Source organism: Acartia tonsa, chromosome 6 (assembly GCF_053477335.1).
Source record: "Acartia tonsa isolate MP-2025a chromosome 6, ASM5347733v1, whole genome shotgun sequence".
Classification (NCBI taxonomy): Eukaryota; Metazoa; Arthropoda; class Copepoda; order Calanoida; family Acartiidae; genus Acartia; species Acartia tonsa.
The window spans coordinates 36625174-36645307 of NC_137265.1; the positions used below are offsets into that span (position 1 = coordinate 36625174).

The following is a 20134-nucleotide window of genomic DNA, read 5'->3' on the forward strand; positions in this document are numbered from 1 at the left end:
TAAATTTTAGATTTTAGTAAGTAACAAAAAACGCCTAACATATTATAATAAAATGTATTAGTGTAAAAATTGCTAGTGTAAATCTAAGGTATAACATTAAGATAATATATATTATTATATCTACATTTTTCTTTATATTTTGATATTAACGTTTAGTTAGATTTTTCAGAAATGACGAAGATTCTTAAAGTAACTTCATAATTCAGACAAATTGTATTATTTTACTGCATTTTAGTTCACTTAAAAACATGATTTTGCTGTAAATAGTTTTACTTCAAATGAAATATCCAATTTCGAGTAAAATTTAGCGGACAATAATTGAATTTAGAACCACTAAACAGTAAACAAGTTATAATCTGTACTTATACATAACCGCCTTTTAATTTTAAGGGATTTTCAACTCCTAACAAAGCAGCTTTTTAAAATAAGGTTTTGTATTTTCAGAGGTCAAAATGCCAGCCGCTAAGAGGCCAAAGAAAACGGCCTCCGGCTATAAAATGCCAGAACATCTAGATGAGGGCACGGTAAGTGAAAGTCGCTGACAGGCAAATTCCTTGTCTAATTTTGTACAGACCATACTTTTCGTTTTACTTAGAATTAAAAGAAAATCTAAAAAAAACTTCTTATAGTAACCAATTTAGAGAAAATCCTGTAAATTGTTGGGTTTTCAATTTTCATGTATATCTGAGGCTAGAAAAAAAGATATTTGAAACTCGCTTTGGTTCCTTATCCTGGAAGAACCTTAAAGCCAAAGTTGAGGTTTAATTTTCTATGTCAAAATTAATCTCTTCCGAAAAACTTTTCTTAAGAAAACTTTTATTTATTTTCAGGCCTAATTCTTAAAAAGTCAATATTGAACTTTAGATTTGGCCAAAAAACATGAAAATTTATGGAAAAAATTACCTACCTCAAAAATTGAATTTGAATTTGTGTTAAAGAAATTCTACCGCATTTGCCCCACAGTATGGATTGCCCTGTTAATTCCAAGTCACTAGAAAACTGTTTGGCAATCAGGGGTGTATATTATGTTGGCAATATCTCCTATCAATTTGTTTTTAGTTAAATTGTATTATTGGCTACAGCTGCTTTTTATTATTTTCTTTGAAAGGGCCACTTTGTTTCTATCCCTTCAATCGAATTTTATAAAAAATCTAGGTAACAATTATTGGTTTAAAAGTTTAGCCATGGGTAGTTTGATATCAACCAAGATAAGGGTATCCAAAGTTTTTAAGCCATCGATTTTTAGGACTTCTTTAGAAAACTTAATGTCCCCTATTAACTCTTATTTTTTTTATTATTAATCATCTTAACTTGTTATTTTAAGATGTTGAAAGATCTGATGAAAAAAGAGTGGACCCTCGGCAGCTCTATTGGCATGGGTGGTTTTGGAGAAATATATTTGGCGGGAGAGGGTAATAATAAACCCAACAAAGATAATGCCAAGTAAGTATTACATTATATAGTAGGGATCTAAAGGGATAAGATAAATCGTTTTACATCCCCAATGATGATACTCTAAATTACCCCTTCTGTAGGGTAGAATTAGTGGTTGACACGTTTGAGCACTTAACTTTATAATCCAACCAATCAAAATTCACTTAAGTCTTCAAAGTTCTTAAGCTAACGTATAAGGAAACTTTATTTTAAAACTTTGGAGACTAGTGCAATAAACAGCCCATAGTCCCATCTCTCTGATTATATAGCCATCAGGAGTTAAAGAAATTCAAATATGTCCAAGGAGATGTTGGCAGTGACGTGCATGGGGTTTTGCAAGGGGTGTATTTTCTGAGAAAATTGAGAGGAAAGGTTGAACACTGAACAGGCCCTCCTACTCTCAATTTTGCACACTTAGTAATGGAAGTAGAAATTATTTTACCAAATAAAAATCAAGAGTGGGGGAAGTTTTGACACATTTGCGTAAACAGTGAGTATAGGCTTTATCTTTGGACTAGAGAATAGGTTATAAAAAAAAATCATTCTTTTATGATGAATTTTCCCAATTTTTAAGATTTTTTGGATAGGCTTCCAAGTTCTGGAGCTGCAGGCCTCCAGGTGGTCTCTGGACCGGTAAAAATAGTTTTTTTTTTTTTTTGAAGAGTTAGAGGTCAACTTTTTAAACAAAATATGTATCTTTTTTTTCAAATATGTAAATAACATTTAAAAATATGCATAATTTGTTATATAAAATGTCTTCTAACTCCACAAAAATTTTTTTTATAAATATTATTTTTTATTTTTACCGGACTAGAGCAATTGGAGGCCTGCAGCTCCTGAACCTAAAGGCATGCAGTTCCTAAACACGGATGCCTACTCAAAAAAATCTGAAACTTGGGAAACCGAAAATATATCATAAAGGAATGATTTTATCCCTAATAACCTATCCTCTCAGTCCAAAGATAAAGCCTATACTCACTCTTTACGTAAATGTGTCAAAACTCCCCCCCCCCCCCCCCCTCTTATCTTTAGTTTTAACGAAAGACATGGAAAAAATGAAATACGGACAATTTAAATGATTTGTAATGCGTGTACTAAAAGTTCTCCTGGTTATTTATTATACCATGCCTCATTTTTCAGTATGGCTCAAATCCTTTTTTAATCCAGTGGACATTAATCGGTTTCGAAATCCTACTGGATATAATTGTTTCTAACTTGCTAATTAGATTAACTACATTATAAATATATCCATTTTTCAGATACGTAGTAAAGATCGAACCCAAAGAAAACGGGCCTCTGTTTGTTGAAATGCATTTTTACATTCAGGTACATCTTTTTTTTACAACTCACATTTTCTGTAGGTAAACTACTTTACTTTGTATGATTTGATCTAAAAATTTCTATTGTTTAAATATGTTTTGCAAGGCTTCTATAACCTTATTTAACCTCTGTTTCAGGTAGGAACAGCTGATCAGATGATATGCCTCTAATAACTAACGGAACATCCATTTTATAGAATAGCAAGTTTCTATTATTAACCAATATAAAAGCTATTTTTTTTTGTGTCAGGTAGGAACAGCTGATCAGATGAAGGGCTGGAATGGCGGACAAGTGAACGTGCCTCTTATAACTGACGAACATCTAATTTATAAAATAGCTAATATTAACTGTTTTAACAAGTTGTTTTTATGTCAGGTAGGAACAGCTGATCAGATGAAGGGCTGGACTGGCGGTCAAGTGAACATGCCGCTAATGCGAGGACAGGGCAGCTATAAACACAAAGAAGATACATACAGATTTCTTGTTATTGACAGGTAGCTCCAGATATTATATATATTATTATTTACTTTGTTTGAACAATAACAGCATGCAATTTTAGAGTATTAGGCATAAAAACAATGAGGAGGAATCTACTAAAAGATCTCGTAAAGTTGTTTAGTTCATCTAGAAACATCCCAGAACACCAAAAATGCATGTTAAGATAGCTGCTTCCTAAAAAAAGGAATATGGATATAAGTTGAAATCAAGACATAACTTGTATGGTTGCTCCAAAAAGTGTTTGATTTCGATAAATGGATAAAAGAAAATATAACAGCCTAGCGGTAATGTATTCCAATTGAACTTTCAAATACCTTTTTTATTGGACGCTATGTAAAATGTATGAATTTGTAGCTTTCCAAAATTCTAATATACTACTGAATAGTTTGTTTTACGGGATTTCTTAAATAGATCCCCTACCTAATATTATTATTGATTGGAGGAAAAGTTTGATTTTAGATAACTAAAAATTACTATTATAAATAATTCAGGTTTGGTACAGATCTTGATAAAAACTTTATGCACGGGAAGAATCCCCTCTCTGAAGACACAATTGGGACAGCTGCCATTCAAATTATAAATACTCTTGAATACATACATTCTAAAGGATATACTCATAATGACGTCAAGGTTAGATTTATAATATTTTTCGAAGCTTTATGGACCATCCATCCGTAAAATATAACTAGGAAGATGATTTATGCTTGTTAGAATTGTCCTATTAATTTCAAACTTTGCATGCTAATTCATGTAAAAATTCAGAAAGCTTAGAAACTTCATAAGCCATACCAAACTGCCCATACTTCAAAAATATATATTAGTATCTGTAGTCGTTTACAAACCCACTTGTATTTTTTCAGGCAGCTAACTTGTTGTTTGGACTGGGTAAAGACAGTACAAATCTGTTTTTGGTAGATTTTGGCCTCTGTGTTAAATATATCAAGGTAAATTATGAAAGCATTTTTTTTACTTTTCTGGTGACCATATTAAAAGTAGGGTGTGAAACTTATACCAAACTCTTTCGTTGCTTTTCCTTAAAGTGCCTATCGAGCATTGAATTCCCCCTTACTTCTCCCTTTCCACCTTAAATTTTAACTAAATTGAAAATGGTGGAGTAAGTTTTTTTCTATGCACAAACCCCAGCGCAGCATTGAATCCCCCACCTCCCTTTTTACCTTAATTTTTTAACTAAATTGAAAATAAGGGAGTTATTTTTTTTCCTATGTATAACCCCAGCGCAGCGATTGGCAAGGCTAGCTTGTACCCAATATTAACATAACCTGACCTAACCAAAATTTACACTTTTCTTGTTATTCTTAATTTTTTTTGCAGACATATTACACTTTTGTTTTGTCTAAATAATAATTCTGAAAGTTGGGGTCAAATGTTTTTCATTACCAAATGTTTACATAAATCGATTCTTAAATTGATAGTTTTTTTTGAAGGTCAAAGACAATTTTTATATTTTTTAGCCTGATGGTCACAAGGAGTATAAAGCAGATCCAAGGAAAGCTCATGATGGAACTATTGAATACCTGTCCAGAGACGCTCATATTGGTAAGTTGATCCTCATTTAAAAGTAACATTATGTATTAGGGTTGGCAATCCGGATCCGGAATCCGCCCAATTTTTCGCCAATATTGGAATCCGGATCCGGAATCCGTTTTTTAATAACGGATTCCGGATTCTTATTTGGTAGGCTAAAATTAGCGTCTTGAGTTTTTTCTTTCAACTCCTCCTCTTTGAAGGCAAAGATTTTCATCATTATATATAATATCTTTTAAAATCTGGTTTGATTCTCGGAAGTGAATTATAGAGAACACCAAGAACATTGATTTTTAGGACATATGTAGCACTTAATTTTTTTCCAAAATTTTAAAATCCTTTTAAAATATTGCTAGAATCTGGAATCCGCAATGAAAGAGACGGAAATTACCTTTGTGATTGGTCCTTCACACGGGCATACTCCGTCAGCATATCGTAACTCTCTGAAACACAATAGAGATCAACAGTATTGATAACAAGTGTTAACCCTCCTGTTATAACTCTGTAAATAAAGAGAAATAAATGAACACAAGAATTTTGGTATGAATATATAAAAAATAAAAACATAGATATATTAGGAAAAAGGGTTACTGGGTGAGAGTGTGTCAACTCTCTAATGATTGTGAAACTGTTGCTTGTTTCTAAGATAAGTATATACTAAAATGTTTACAGGGTGAGAGTGTTTTCTTCTCTCTAAATAAAAGGAGACTGTTTCTTGTCTCTTAGATAGATAAAGTACAGGGTGAGAGTATTTTCTTCTCTCTAACTAAAAGAGACTGTTTCTTGTCTCTAGGATAGACAAGGCTGGATGATCTTGATCTAGTCTTCTTATCACAGTGAGTTTGGGTACTAGAGATATTTCTTTCTCTACATCTACAGGTGGTTCCTAAACATTGGTGTTGATTAATTGTCAGATTACAATTAATCAATTATTGGTTATACTTTTTTTTATTATTTTTTTTTTTTTTATTTATTTATTTATTTTTTTTATTTCAGCTGTTTCTCAAGAGCATCATTGATGTTTTCCACAATTTCTAGGCTTCTCTTTATTCTTTTGACTTGATCCTTCAATGTTTTGATTTCTTCTCTGTATTCTTCTCTTTCTAGTTCAAATTCATCTTGCTCTTCTCTAAGATCTTTTTGGAGCTTAAAAACCTTGTTTTCTAATCTTTCAATTTTTGCTTTGTCTTTACTATTTGAAGCAGGTTGTTCTTCTTCTTCTTTATCTTTTAGTTGTTTCCTTAGGTCAGCATTTTCTTGTTTGTATTTTTTGACTTTCTTTCCCAATTTCTCAGCTTCTTCTTCTTTTTCATTGAGTTGAACTCTTAGATTAGCATTTTCTTTGATGCATTTGTCAAATCTTTGCGCATCTTCAAGATAAACCTCTTCAAGTTCACTTCTATCAGATTCATGTTTAGCACACAAATTTTCAAGTTTTGTGACTTGTTTTTGCAGATCTGATATGATAGCTTCATGATTTGTAAGGTTAGGTGATTCTTCCTTGGAATTGTGGGTTTCATCAGCTGTTTCATTATCAAATAGTCCTTGTCTGTTCAGCTGTTCCTGGAGAACATCCTCTATGGCCAGTCTAACTTTTTGTCTGAATGCATCATGGTCTCTTTGGATGTTGTTAGCCAGTCTGACTTTTCCTTCCATTTCTCCCATGTGGTGATATAGCCACCTTTTCTTTGCAACCAGCTCTTTGTCACTGGAGTCTACATCAGGCAGTTTATGTCCAGCAGAGATGTTTAGATTGACTGGTGCTTGCTCCATGTTGAAATGCTGCCCTGTGATTTCACGGACTCCACTACAGTGATGCATCACGATACCTTTGGTTACTTTTTCTGCACCAAACATATTTAGGGATCTTCCTAAATTTTGCTTATTGACATATTCAGTAAAGCATTTGCCCATTACCTCTGTCCTTCTGGTGTTGAATATGTGAGGTTTTGTTGTCCATTTGTGTGTGTTCAGAGGGGCGCAGCCTAGGGTATGAGTAAGCTGTTTTAGAAAAAAGTTAGCTTCTTGGATTTCCGGCCACCTGTGTTTAATTGCTGGTGCATAGGTAATAGTCCCAAATGCCAAGCGGATTTTTGATGCTCCATGTTTGTCCATTGGAACATAGCCTGAAATTTTCTTGGCTATTGCTTTCACTCCATCTGTTCCTGTTTGCTCGAAATTCTTGTTGAAAATAGTGGCTGATATGTATGTTCTTTTATCAGCATGTTTTTGGGTGTTTATACAGTCAATCACTTTGTTTGCAATTTGTGTTATCGTGTCTTTGTGGCATTCTTCAAATATTATTCCTCCATGTTTGTTCTTTGCCTTGAGGATTTGTTGTTGGTTCAATGGAAAATCAACAAATGCTATGTGTTCTTCATTTTTGAAGTTTATCTTTTCTAAGGCTAGACAGTCCCAATCTGCTCTGTTTTCATTATTTTGATGCTCATTTGTTGTATAGTGGCTTTTGGTTGAGCTATTGGGTTGATATTCTCTTGAAGATCTCTGGCCAGTGGCCCTATGTCCAGAATTGGCTCTTTGTCTGGAGTTTGATCTTTGTCTTGACTTAGATCTTTGTCTTGAGTCAGATCTTTGCCTAGAGCCAGATCTTTGTCTTGATTCAGATCTATGCTTGGAGTTCAATCTTTGTCTAGAGTTAGATCTATATCAAATGTTTCGTCTTGAACTCGAGTTTTCCTCTTGGTTTGTTCCTCCCTTAGTATTCTTATGCTTTTCAGGGGAGGTTGCTCTTTTGTGCATGGACCTGCTTTGTCTTGCAGTTGTGTCCACTTGTTCCAGTGAGGAGCTGCGGGATCGTTTTGATTGATTTTCAATATCCTCAAAAGATACTTTCTTTCTTTTAGAGGTATTGTCATCTTTAACTTCTTTTCTTTCCATGGGTGTTTTATCACTTTTCTTAGAGGGCTTTTCTTCCTCTTCAAAGACAGTGTCACTTATATCATCAAGCTCATCTTGCCATTCCATGACAATATCACTATCAGACATGGTTAGTTGTTTTGTGGGTCTGAAAAAGAACAAAACATGTAATTTCCCCTTTTTTTTTTTTTTGAATAACCACAAAGGGTGGTGGTAAATTCTTTAACTAATTGATGAAAATATTTATTTAACACTAAAATAAAAAAACATACTATTTTCACTTTTATCATAATAATTGGCATGTTATTTAAAAACAAGAAAATTTTAATTAGTAGATTTTTACTTTGATTTACTCACTTCATAATAAAATTATCCACATGTTAGGTACTTTTTACTATGTTCACTTTGCAGGAAAATAATAAACATAATAGGTAATTTATTTTGTAAAAACGTCAATTTTTGTAATTCACTTTACTGTAGTCTTTCCCTCTTCTATTTAACCATTGTGCAATTTGGTTTGGTGCGGTATGCTTTTTCAGTGGGACGATTTTTCCTATGTAGGGAAAATCAATACCATTATTACGTTTGAAATTGCTTTAAATCTGGTTAAAACGGTTACTGTTTCATTAAGGCTGAAAAATAGGGTTTTATTTAGTGGAATGTGGTTCTTTATTCCTTAAAAATGTCATATTTCACTTATTTTTGCACTTGTCATGATTGGGGAGATTTTTGTTGAGAAGGAAATGTCCTCGCGCGTATGCCGCGCATTTTTTAGTTGGACCAATTCTTGTTGTGGATAAATAATCCCTTCTGAATAATGTTTAATAATGTGTTGAAAACAGTTGTAGTGTTTGAATTTTTGATAAAAGGACAACTGAATCGATTTTTATACTATAAGGTACTTGTGTTTCTTTGTGCCTTTTAGTTCTTTTAGAAAAAAAAACGATTTTTAGAGGCTGTGGGCATTTACGTCTGTGTAGTTTTTGTCCCAATTTTTGAGGCAAGGGGAAGGAGGTGATTTAAGGGTTGAGTGTTGATGAACAAGTTAAGTGATCCCAGATTGGTTCATTTGACACTACTATTTGTGCTTTCCATTGCAAGTGTTTCAGCTTCTAGGGTAGATAAGCAGGTCCTTTTTGGTTTTCCTGCTTTCCAGGCAATTGGTGCTGCCAGTTTTGTGTCTGTGTTGGCAGCAAAGATTATGTATGCAATGACTGATTCTTGCCGGTCATTGATATTTCCATGACTTGCATCTGAGAAGCACCAGAGTTCAATGTTGTTTGCATCCTCTAGGTTGGGGATATTGATGTATGCTTTGTTTCTTTGCATATTAGACATGGCCTTTGAGGCTTGTTTGATGTCTTCAATTGAGCCGTTATGGAATTTTGAGCTGATATGTACCATGTCATAGGCCATATCTGGCCTTGTGGCTCTTATGACCCAGTTTACCTTGCCCATAATTTGTCGTAATATAGTTGTTTCTTCTGGTTCAAGAGGACTAGATGTTTCTTTCATTCTTTTTGCATCTAAGGTGGGCAGCTCTATTGACTTTAGGTAATCGTGCTGGTCAAGTTTGATTCCATTTTCTTGCTGCTCTATGTGGAATCCTGTGTAAGTGAAATTATTTACTTCAGTTTTGCCTACTACTAGGTTTTCAAGTATTCTGGGTATGATTGTTCTTTCTAACTCCTCGTCTCCTGCATGTAGAAAGTCGTCTACATGTACAGCTATCATGCCTTTGAGCTCATCATTCTCTTTGTAGAGGTATAGTGCAGAATCTTGCCATGAGCTGGTGAGTCCCTGGTCTTCAAATTTGGTGTCTACTTCTTCATACCATTGTCTGGAAGCATCAGTCAGCCCATAAAGACATTTGTTTAGGAGCCATAATTTTCCTTTGGCGTCTGCTTCTTTAGGAGCTTTCTGTCAAGCATTTTTCCTTGGAGGAATGCACTTTTAATGTCTGTACAACAGACATTCCAATTGTTGAGAGCTGCTGTCATTAACAGAAATCTTAGTGATGTAGACTGTACTGTGGGTGAGTCAGATCTTACATTACTTTCTTCTTCGTAACCCCTTGCTGTAAGTCTTGCTCTGACTTGATTGCCTTTCTTGGTAAGTACCCAAGTTGTGGTGATTGCTTCTTGGCAACAGTCTGGTATCTCAGTGTATGTGCCAAAGTTTTTGAGCTTTTCAAGTTCTTCTTTCATTGCTTTCTTTCCTTCATCTGAATTTTTACAATCAGGTGTTGCAATTGTTGCAAAAATTTCTTCGTGCACCCACAATGCAAGGATGTTTTCTTCTGTAGTTCTTTTTGTTTCAACTATTTCTGTGTTTACTCCTACTGTGTCTTTTAGGTGTGGAAAAGTAATGTTGTACCAATGTTGATTAGTTTTGCCTACTTTTCCTCCGAGAGTGTGTACTTGACCCGGTTTCCATACACCATCTAGTTTGCATTCTACCAGATCACCTTTGTGTAGTTTTGGTGGAATGTAGGTGTTTGGTGTGGTAGTATCAAGATTTTTCCTCTTTTGTTTATTAGTGGCCTTTTTGTCTGTTGTTTCATTGATAGACGTTTCATCATTTAAGGTGTTGGCAGTGTTGTTCATTGGGGTATTTTCGTTCCCATTGACTGACCTGTGTAGGGGTTGCATTGAAATTTCACTGTTGTTATCGTTGTCTACTTGTGGGGTGTTCCTCGTTGTGTCATTGTGTGGCACTTGGGCTGTCAGAGAGGTTGTTGTTGTATTCATTGGGTTTTCTTTTTCTGGTGGATCCCTTGTTTCTTCAGGTTGGTTGTGTTGTGGAGCAGTCAATTCCTGAGTTGGTGTTGTTTGAGCTGCTGGTTCTGCAGGGTTTTCTTCCTGAGTTTCGGAGTCCTTGTTTGCTAGTTCAGAGTTAGCTTTGATGACTCTGTTTGCACTGCATTTGTAGAAGAAGTTGCCACAGCTGACCATTATGAGTTTGCCATCTTGGAATACAACTTTGCCAGAAAACCATTTTTTGTAGTTAGCTCTTTTAAAGTAGACTCTGTCTCCATGTTTGTAGGTTGTGTTGTTTGTTCTTACCTTAGTTTCTAGGGCTTTCTTGAGTTTCAAGGAGCTTTCCTGTTTTATAAACTCTTGTTGCGCTGCTTTCATTGCTTTAAGGTGGTTGAGTAATGCCCCTGATATGCCTTCGTCATCCCATGTTGGGAGTGGGTCTGTGATGATATTTGGTAGTTTTGGGTTTTTACCAAACACTAACTGGTAAGGGCTGAATCCTTGGACCATTAACAAGGAGTTCTTAGCCACCAGTGCCCAATTCAGTAGAGTTTCTTGTGGTACTTTAGGGTTGTCTTCCTCAAGTGCTTCATAAATATTGTCACAAGTTCCGTGGTTCTTTTCGCATGTTCCATTTTCCCAGGGGGACTCCGCTCCAGTGGTGTTGTGTTCTATGTTGAACTTGTTAGCAAGGAGGAGCATCTCCTCATTGCAGAATTCTCCCCCATTGTCCGTTAGTATCTTGCCTGGGATGCCAAATACGCTAATCCATTTATCCATCAGCCCATTGATTATTTCACCTGGCTTTTTGGTGTTCACAATTTTTGCCATGGTGAACCGAGAGAACATGTCTATTATGTAGAGAATGTGTTTTCCATTTTTAAGCTTTTTAAGGTCCATAGCTATAACATCATTTACATCTTTTGCCATAGGCATGGCAACTGATGGTTTTTCTGGATGTCTGCGTCGCATGATGCAGCCTTCACATGGATCTATGATCTTGTCGAGCATTTTGCTGAAAGATGGCATCCATGCATTGGCATGTTTTAGCAGATCAATAAATGCTTGTTTGGGTCTATGACCAAATTGGGCATGAAGTTTTCTCAAAGTTTTCAGTTGAGTCGCTTCATCTGCTGATTTTAAATCAACTACGGCAAAAATTTCATCAAACATATCTTCTGTTATGAAGATGTCATGCATTTCCTTGTCTTCGAGCAGATTGACAATGTAATGTCCGGCAGTGGTTGTGCTGAGGTCTACCATTTTTCCATTTATTTTTGCTTTGTCCTCTTTCATGTATAGAATTGCATCATTGGCCTGTAGATCGGATTTTGACATAAGCATAGGAATGTCAGATGGTATGATGTATACTGTGATAAAGGTTTGTCTGTCTCCTAGGAATACTGGCAGTTCCCATTTTTCTTTTGATGTAAGTAATTGATTGTTGCCAAATCTAAATTGCTTATCGGTTTCCTGAGGACCTATTGCCGCCTCTCTGAGGTCTTTAGGGAGGGATCGTAGGTAATACTGAAGCCATTGATATCCTGCTACTGTCTGTGAGCAGCAGGTGTCTAACGCTGCACAGTTCAGAGCTTCATTTGTAAATCTGCTAAGTTCTGGTCCTTTGATGTTGTCGGACAGGCAGATGCTTCCTGGTTGATCCATGTATCTTTGATCACCCTGAGACTCTGTTGATTGCCAGTCATTGTCTTGGATATCCAGGCCATTTAAGCTAAGATCATCCAATTGATTGTCATTCTCTTCATTTTGATCAGGTTGTTCTTCCTGTTCTTCTGTTGTGTAATTGACTTGGTATCCAGCAAATCTTCTATTGTTCAGGTATTGGGCTTTCATTTTCTTGTATGGGATACAGTCTTTAATGAAGTGTGTCTTAGATCTGCAAAAATTGCATCTCCTATCTTGTTGTCCTTGGACAGGTCTCGATTGGTTTTGTCTGCTCATTGTTGTTTGTTGTTGTTGCTGTGGTCTTGTGGTTGATGTTCCTTGGTTTGAGCTACTCCCTCTGAAGGGTCTATTTGTTCCTCTACTGTATTGTTGTCTGTTTTGGTTTTGTTGAAGCATTTGTTTCTTCTTCCATGCTTGCTTTTGGTAGAAGCTTGCAGCATATACATCATCAGCAATTTGCTCTTCAAGCTCTTCATTTGACAGTCTGTCTGTAAGAAAGGCTTGTTCTTGCCTAACTTCTTTCGATGAGTTCCCTTGAAGTTCACTAAGTCTGTCTGATAGGTGTACCATTATTGAATCTTTTATGTTCTTGTAGATTCCTGTAAGGTCATCTGATTTGTTGTTTACTGCAAGTATCAATTCATACTGCGTTTCAGATATGTTGGCTGTCCTTAGCAGATGTATTGCTTTGCCAAGCTCTGTTAGAGCACCTATGTGTTCTGTATAACCTTGACAGACTTTTTCAAACTGCGGTATGTATTGTTTAATTGGCTGGTCTGGTTTGCATTTGATATCCAGGAACTTGTCCCATGTATCAGCTGCTTTAGAGAGACCAGCTTTCTCAAGGTATTTGTCAAGCACTTTGAGAACTTTATCGAGCCCAGCTTCATGATTATTTAATGTTGAAGGTTCATATTCGGCATAGACATAGTCTTTAAGGTCATGTCCAAATTTGGAGTTGTTGGATAAGTTGTATGCAATAACTCCACCTTGTATTTTCTTTTCGACATGTGTCATTCCACTCCATGCTTGTACGTCTCTTGAATTCTGTATACGACTGACATTCTTCGAGATCAGGAGGGTTAACTATGGGTTTAAGAATTGACATTTTTGTCTTTGCAGATGTCTGCTTTTCACTTGATAAGGTTTTTCTTCCTTTTATTCACTTATGCAGATGACCGCTTAACCCTGTCAAGGGTTATATTTCACTTTTACGGATGACCGTTTTCACTTTCACAGTTAGCTGTTTTTCACTTATATTGTTTTTAGCTCTCTTTTGTATGGGTAACCATTTTCACTTGCACGGGTAACCTTCTAGATTAACGGATTGCCGTTATTCACTGGCCCTTCTTGCCACTTCTCCTTCTCATTTTTGATTTATTCACTTTTTAGAGAGTTTAGATAGCTTATGTCAACGTTAACAAAGCTTTGTTCTTTGCTCTGGTACCATTGAAAGAGACGGAAATTACCTTTGTGATTGGTCCTTCACACAGGCATACTCCGTCAGCATATCATAACTCTCTGAAACACAATAGAGATCAACAGTATTGATAACAAGTGTTAACCCTCCTGTTATAACTCTGTAAATAAAGAGAAATAAATGAACACAAGAATTTTGGTATGAATATATAAAAATTACAAACATAGATATATTAGGAAAAAGGGTTACTGGGTGAGAGTGTGTCAAATCTCTAATTCTTCTCTCTAAATAAAAGGAGACTGTTTCTTGTCTCTTAGATAGATAAAGTACAGGGTGAGAGTATTTTCTTCTCTCTAACTAAAAGAGACTGTTTCTTGTCTCTAGGATAGACAAGGCTGGATGATCTTGATCTAGTCTTCTTATCACAGTGAGTTTGGGTACTAGAGATATTTCTTTCTCTACATCTACAGGTGGTTCCTAAACATTGGTGTTGATTAATTGTCAGATTACAATTAATCAATTACGCAAGGAATCCGCCACTTTTTTTGACGGATTCTTTAAGAATCCGGAATCCGAATCAGGCCCAAAAATTCGACGGATTGCCATCACATGTATATACGTATGCAGCGATGGGTCTCGATAACAGTTGGACTAATATTATTCTACTTTACAGTAAAGTTTTTATAATTTATATGATTAGGGGTAATAAAAGTACCTACTACAATTCAAATTCTGATGTATATTGCTACCTACCTATATATTTGAATTTTATTTTTGAATTAGCGTAGCAACAATAATATTTTTATTTGTTTTAGGTTGTACATCCCGCAGAAGTGACCTGGAAGTTTTAGCCTTCAATATGTACCATTGGTTTACTGGACAAATACCATGGGCTAAAGTTTTAACAGAGTAAGTTTCATTATTGTGTTAAAATGTTAGTTGCTAGGTGGGTGAAAGATTCTTTAACACCCCTCCCCCCTCTCCTCTGTATTTTTAATTTAAATGCTTCCTGGGTTTGGGGGAAGGGTGTAATGGAATTTCTCTCCGTGTAATAAATTAAATATCAATATATTATTAAAATACAATTTTCTACAGACAAGAAAACCCAGAGAGATATGGGACAATGGGCTGTTCATTACACTAGTCCCCAAAATTATGTGATTATGATATCTTATTCGTTGGCTTGACAACTTTGGGTACTTTAGTAAATTTTGATTGATTGAATCATTAAGTTGAGTGTTCAAACGATGCAACCATTCATTCAAATCTACAGAATGGGTGATTTTGCGTATCATCATTGTGGAAATACATCAATTTATCGGCCATTGTCTTATCCCGTTAGATCCCTGTGAAAAAATTAAAACATATTTTTAGTCCACTGAAAGTAGAGGCTGAGAAGAAGAGGTTTATGTCCAACATACCTGAAAGTGTACAGGTTCTTCCTAAACCAATGCAAAAGTTTTTCCAGTATGTCAACAACCTTCAATTTGAGGTAAGGATCAAAAGGGGACTGTGAATATTGTAAACATCTCGTAATCAATGTATTAAGGATACTTGAAATCATCACAAAAAGCTTAAAGTTTGCACAATTTAATAAATACCTACCTATTGATAAACTAAACAATTCAATAACCAACGGGCGTATCAAAGTATTTTTGGTTTTGAATATGGAATTATTTATAAAACTTTGGTTTGGTAAAGGAGACTTTTTCCAACATATCTTCTTTATTTTCAGGAAGCTCCGAACTATGATTACTGCAGAGATTTATTTAAATCCTCTTGGAAATCCACAGGTGGAAAGGTTATTGTTGTCCAACCTGCTAAACCAAAGACTCCAAAATCCAGGTAAAATATTCTTTTATATCACTCAACAAGATGGCATTACAATTGTATCTCGTCCGCTTCTTTTCTGCAGGCAAACCACGATGAAAAAAAATTTGCATTTAAGTTTTTGTAATTGGCTGCATTCTGATTAAGATTGTCTGCAGCAAAATCACCATTAAGTTGGTTGATAAAAATGTGCACATACTTTGCGCTAGCATAGCGAGAGAGGTGACAATGGGCTGTTTTCTTATTCGTTGTGGACTTTACCTAGTGAATATTGATTGGTTTTATTAAGTTATGTGTTCAAACATTTCAACAACTAATTTTAATCTACAGAAGGGGTAATTTGTTTATCATTTGGAAGTATATCAATTTAGATCCATGTTGCTCTATACTGTAAAAAAAAACAATTAAAAAAAAACATTGTTTTTTAGGAAAAATTCTCTTGCGAAAGCATCTCCTGCGAAACAGCCCGCCAAAAGAACCAAAAAGCCCGCGAAATCAGCTGTTGAATCAGCTGACGAGGAGATTGATATTGATGAGGACAGTGATGGGGAGGACATCTTTGCCGCCACACCCCCTTCTAAACAAGCAAGAAATGGTGAGAAAACGTTTATATTAGGTTAAAAAAAAACATTCATAGGTATATGTAATATGATTGCAGGTATTTCACTTCCCCCCCAAAAAACATTATAATACCTATAGCCAAAGTATGACACAATCGGCTCAGAAATGTGTTATTCCCCTTGAACTACATACAGTGTCAATACTTTTATTTGCTGATGTAATGGATAGCGAATATGTATGGATATTATGACTGGGCAAAAATTGTCGTCAATTTAGGTTGCTAACATGGACGTCAGTTATTGAATAGTTCGTTCATCCAATAGAAGAGCAGGGGATGGGGTAAAGGGGATGGATGGAGGGTATCTTTATATTATTCCGCTGCGATTTTCACTTTATTAGAGAACATGGAAGTCTGGTGTAATAGTAAATCCATTGTTGTTGTACATATAAGTTGAATATAAATTCTGTTAAGGTACGCCTCGCCGAGCAGCAGCACTTGCGGTGGGGGCTCGCGGTACCCCCAAAAACGCAGCAGGTGCTCGTGCTTCCCCCATGAGCGCCAGACGAACACCTGGCTCCACCAGCAAGGTGAAGCCCGTGACAAAGTACAAAGACACAGGTTGCCAGACCAGTCCGGGATTTGTGAGGAGGGCTAAACATTGTAATGGTGATGTGAATGGTGTAGTGAATGGGGATAACAACGAGAATGAGCCAGCTAAAGCTAATGGTGTTAAGGTCAGGGCTAAAGACAATATGGAAATATACCAAATAATTTTCAGTAATAATTTTAAAAATATAGCAAGCCTAGAACCCCCATCAGCAGCGTTGCGGAGCCGTTTGATTTTGGTGCGGCTCTGCGGAGCCGACTATGAAAATAACGGCTCCGGCTCGAAATTTTTAAAATCCAATGTAAAAGATTTTAAACTTTTTAAATAAATAAATCATTAACTACAATATATGGTCTAATTTGCATTTCTTTAACCCCATGGAAAGGTTGTGAAGAAAAAAGCTGCCAAAGAACCCAAAGCAGTCCCTACAACTGCTAGTACAAAGAGAAAAGCTAAAGAATCACCAGACCAAAAGACAAAAGAACAAGGTACCAACCTATTTAATAGTTATTTATCGCATCGTATTATAGACAGCTTATTAAGAAGAAAACTTATAAGATTAACACCTGCTTTGTTATCCCCGAGGGACCGGCCTAACAAAACTGGTATTTTTTGTTTTATTTAAATTTTCGTGGAAAATTGTCTATAATACGATGCTATACATGATTTTTCAGTATAGGATGTACCATACCTGCTGGAAAATTAATTAAAACCTCGATGAAAAAAAAGTGAGATCAGAATTGAACTAAACTATTTTTAAAGCAACATAAAGGAACTTGAGAATTTATTTGGAGGGGGGTTGGCTTTTGATGCACCCACCCCAATCCGATAACACTTCCTTGATCATTACTAAAAGTTCCTGAAAATCGTTAAATGGTTTTAAACATACACAACTTACTTTATAGAAGATGATAATCATAAAAGGAAAGTTTATGAAAAATTATCACTTTTCATCGCATGAAAATATATTTCAGATGATTCCACAGCCAATATGACTCCTGCTATGCTTGAAGTTATCAGAAGGAAAAAAGAGGTACTTAGATCAAATTAGTTTTAGTTTAGGGAGGGGACTAGGGACGTCCAAGCTTTTTATTTTCATCATCATCGCCATTTATCTCTTCTTTCCAGAGCATAGGCCACGCACAATGGTTCTCCATTTATCTTTGAATTGGGCCTCAGTAGCTTTTTATTTTGAGGGGGATAAAATAAGGAGTTTTAAAGTTTTGAGGAGGGTAATCTAATGATTTTTCAATTCTCAGGAGATTTTATTTAAACATGCTTGATATCTTATTCGTTATACAAACCAGCTTTACCCAATATTTTCCACCAATAACTTTATTTTTTAAAATCAATTCGAACATGACTAATTAACAATATGATCTACAGATGGGCTTACGGACCAATCCTGATAGTAGAAAATATAAATTAATAAAATTTGAAATGAAAAAAAAGTAGAGATTAGGGAAAACAATATATTATATGATGAACGGCGCGTTATGGGCCAATTGTAATGAGATTATTTATATTTTAGAAAGAGGAGGAAAAAGCAGCGGCTAGAAAGCGCAAGAAGTGAACAAAACAAGTTGAAGAAAAGATCCGCTTCTGAAAATAGTTTTTTTTACCGACAAGATTTTTTAAATATCCGACCTTTAAAGTGCCTTTTTGTTAAGCTAAAGTATTTTTTTTTAAACGATCTTATTACTTTTAGTGCCATTTTTATATATTTTTGTACGAACATACAGAGTATTAGTAAATTAAAGTTATATTTCAAAATTATATATTTTTAGTTTTTCAACGATCCAAAAGCTAAATGTGATTTCTTTTAAAGTACCTATTAACATGAAGATTAATGACGAGAAACTCTAAATTGTTGTTAATTTATTTTTGTCAAGTGTTGACCGCCTGTTTAGTGAGTTTTTTGAGTGGATCACTGTTTATTTGTGCGACGAATCATTTATTCTTTTTTTATTAATAGCGACTGATTCTTTTTTATTTAGTTGTTCTGTATTAAAAAGGGGATGAAGGGGGAAGGAACTTGGCTAAAACCATCCTAAGAGAATAAAAAAATAATTGGGCTTAAATCATCCTCTAATCATGTAAAGCTAAAATCGAGATTATCTGATACGGAAAATGAAAGGTAAATATTGATATTTCTAACATTGCGTATTGTAAAGGGTGTGCCAAAAAAATGCGGACCATCTTAAAATTAAAATTGCGCGGCTTCTGTTAATAGTAGAAAAATTGTATGCATACCGTTAGAACCGCTATGAACTCTATTTTTGGATTATAAAAACAATTCCTGTGCTTCTTATAGTCAAGGAGCTACGTGATAAAATGTCCCATCGGACTTAAAACTTGACTTAAGAGTAGTTATTTTAAGTTCGAGCAATATTCATTCTTCTACAAAACTTTTAAAATTATGATTATCACTCTGGCATACAGTAATCCACTCATCTGCCCACATATTATTATGAACCAATGATGTAAGCATTTAATCATCTTATTAAATAAATAAATATCCCCTAAGAATTTAAAAGTTGTATTCTTAAAATACCAGCTATTTTTTTATTTTCAAAATCATTAGGTATATAATTTAACACCAGCTGTTACCTAAAACTGAATTAATTGAGAGAGAACAAATTCTGTGATTTCAGCTCTTTTTTGAGAGTCTTTCTTGTTAGCAATGACGACCTTTCTATCAGCCCCCCCCCCCCCTGTAAGTTAATTTTCGACTTATTTTGCTTCTTGGTTATACCTTATCCTGATCAAACACTCTTTAACCAATTTTGTATATATTATAGTATTCCCCACAACTTTTAACGTTCATGGACCGACCATCATATATGTACATTAAGAGATATAAGTTTTTCGGAATTGTAATGTAGGGAGTAGATTTGAAATCTGCATCAAATTTTAAGGATTTTTTATAAAATTAGTTTTTTGTATAATTCTTTATCTAAAAGCGGAAATACAAATTAAGTTAATTAATTTTGGCATCTGTGATTGGTGGATTTAAAAAATCTGCGCTCTGATTGGATGTCGAACATCATTCAACCAATTAGAGCGCAGGTAGTTTAAAATCCACCTATCCTATTGGTCAAAATTAATTAACTTAAAATGTATTTTCGCTTTTAGATAAAGAATTTTACAAAAAACGAATTTTATAAAAAATCCTTAAAATTTGATGCAGATTTCAAATCTACTCCCTACATTAAAATTCCGGAAAACTTATATCTCTTAATGTAAATATATTGTACAGAGAAGCCTTGCTATAACAGAATTATGTAACAGAGAGAAAGAGATTATTAAAATGTGAAACACGGACCACTGATTTTAAATACATTAGAATTTCTAAAGTTTTATAACTCATCGATATTGAATCATTGTGGTTTATTTTATTGTGGAATAGTGGCTTCGCCCTAAGAGACGGGGGTGGAATTATAATTGGTTGGTTTTCAACTACAAGTGTCCAAACTTTTTAATCAAAAATTGAATTCATAAAAGGGTTAATTTTGTTTATTATCATTGGAGAGTGTTTATTTTTTTTATCTATTTTCTATCCCTTAAGATCACAGACTTGCTACTCTTTTTAAAAA

The 20134-nt window shown here is 34.8% G+C and overlaps 1 protein-coding gene across 1 annotated transcript; it reads left to right on the forward strand.

The window, feature by feature from the left end:
* The first annotated feature begins 433 nt into the window (after positions 1-433).
* Positions 434-18221, forward strand: LOC145322570 (serine/threonine-protein kinase VRK1-like). Its single transcript, XM_080164683.1, has 15 exons — positions 434-524; positions 1325-1443; positions 2694-2760; positions 3130-3248; positions 3744-3882; positions 4113-4196; positions 4725-4809; positions 14355-14448; positions 14914-15031; positions 15275-15384; positions 15798-15964; positions 16403-16665; positions 16924-17026; positions 17513-17571; positions 18070-18221. Exons 1-15 carry the CDS (start codon positions 453-455, stop codon positions 18109-18111), a joined length of 1641 nt encoding a protein of 546 aa, XP_080020809.1. The 5' UTR covers positions 434-452; the 3' UTR covers positions 18112-18221.
* The last annotated feature ends 1913 nt before the right edge of the window (positions 18222-20134 follow it).

Bases quoted from the DNA above. Each gene is read 5' to 3' on its own strand.
- LOC145322570 (XM_080164683.1), top strand. From the start codon at position 453: ATGCCAGCCGCTAAGAGGCCAAAGAAAACGGCCTCCGGCTATAAAATG. The intron at 15,032-15,274 runs GTAAGGATCAAA...CTTTATTTTCAG, and splicing joins TCAACAACCTTCAATTTGAG to GAAGCTCCGAACTATGATTA. The intron at 15,385-15,797 runs GTAAAATATTCT...ATTGTTTTTTAG, and splicing joins CCAAAGACTCCAAAATCCAG to GAAAAATTCTCTTGCGAAAG.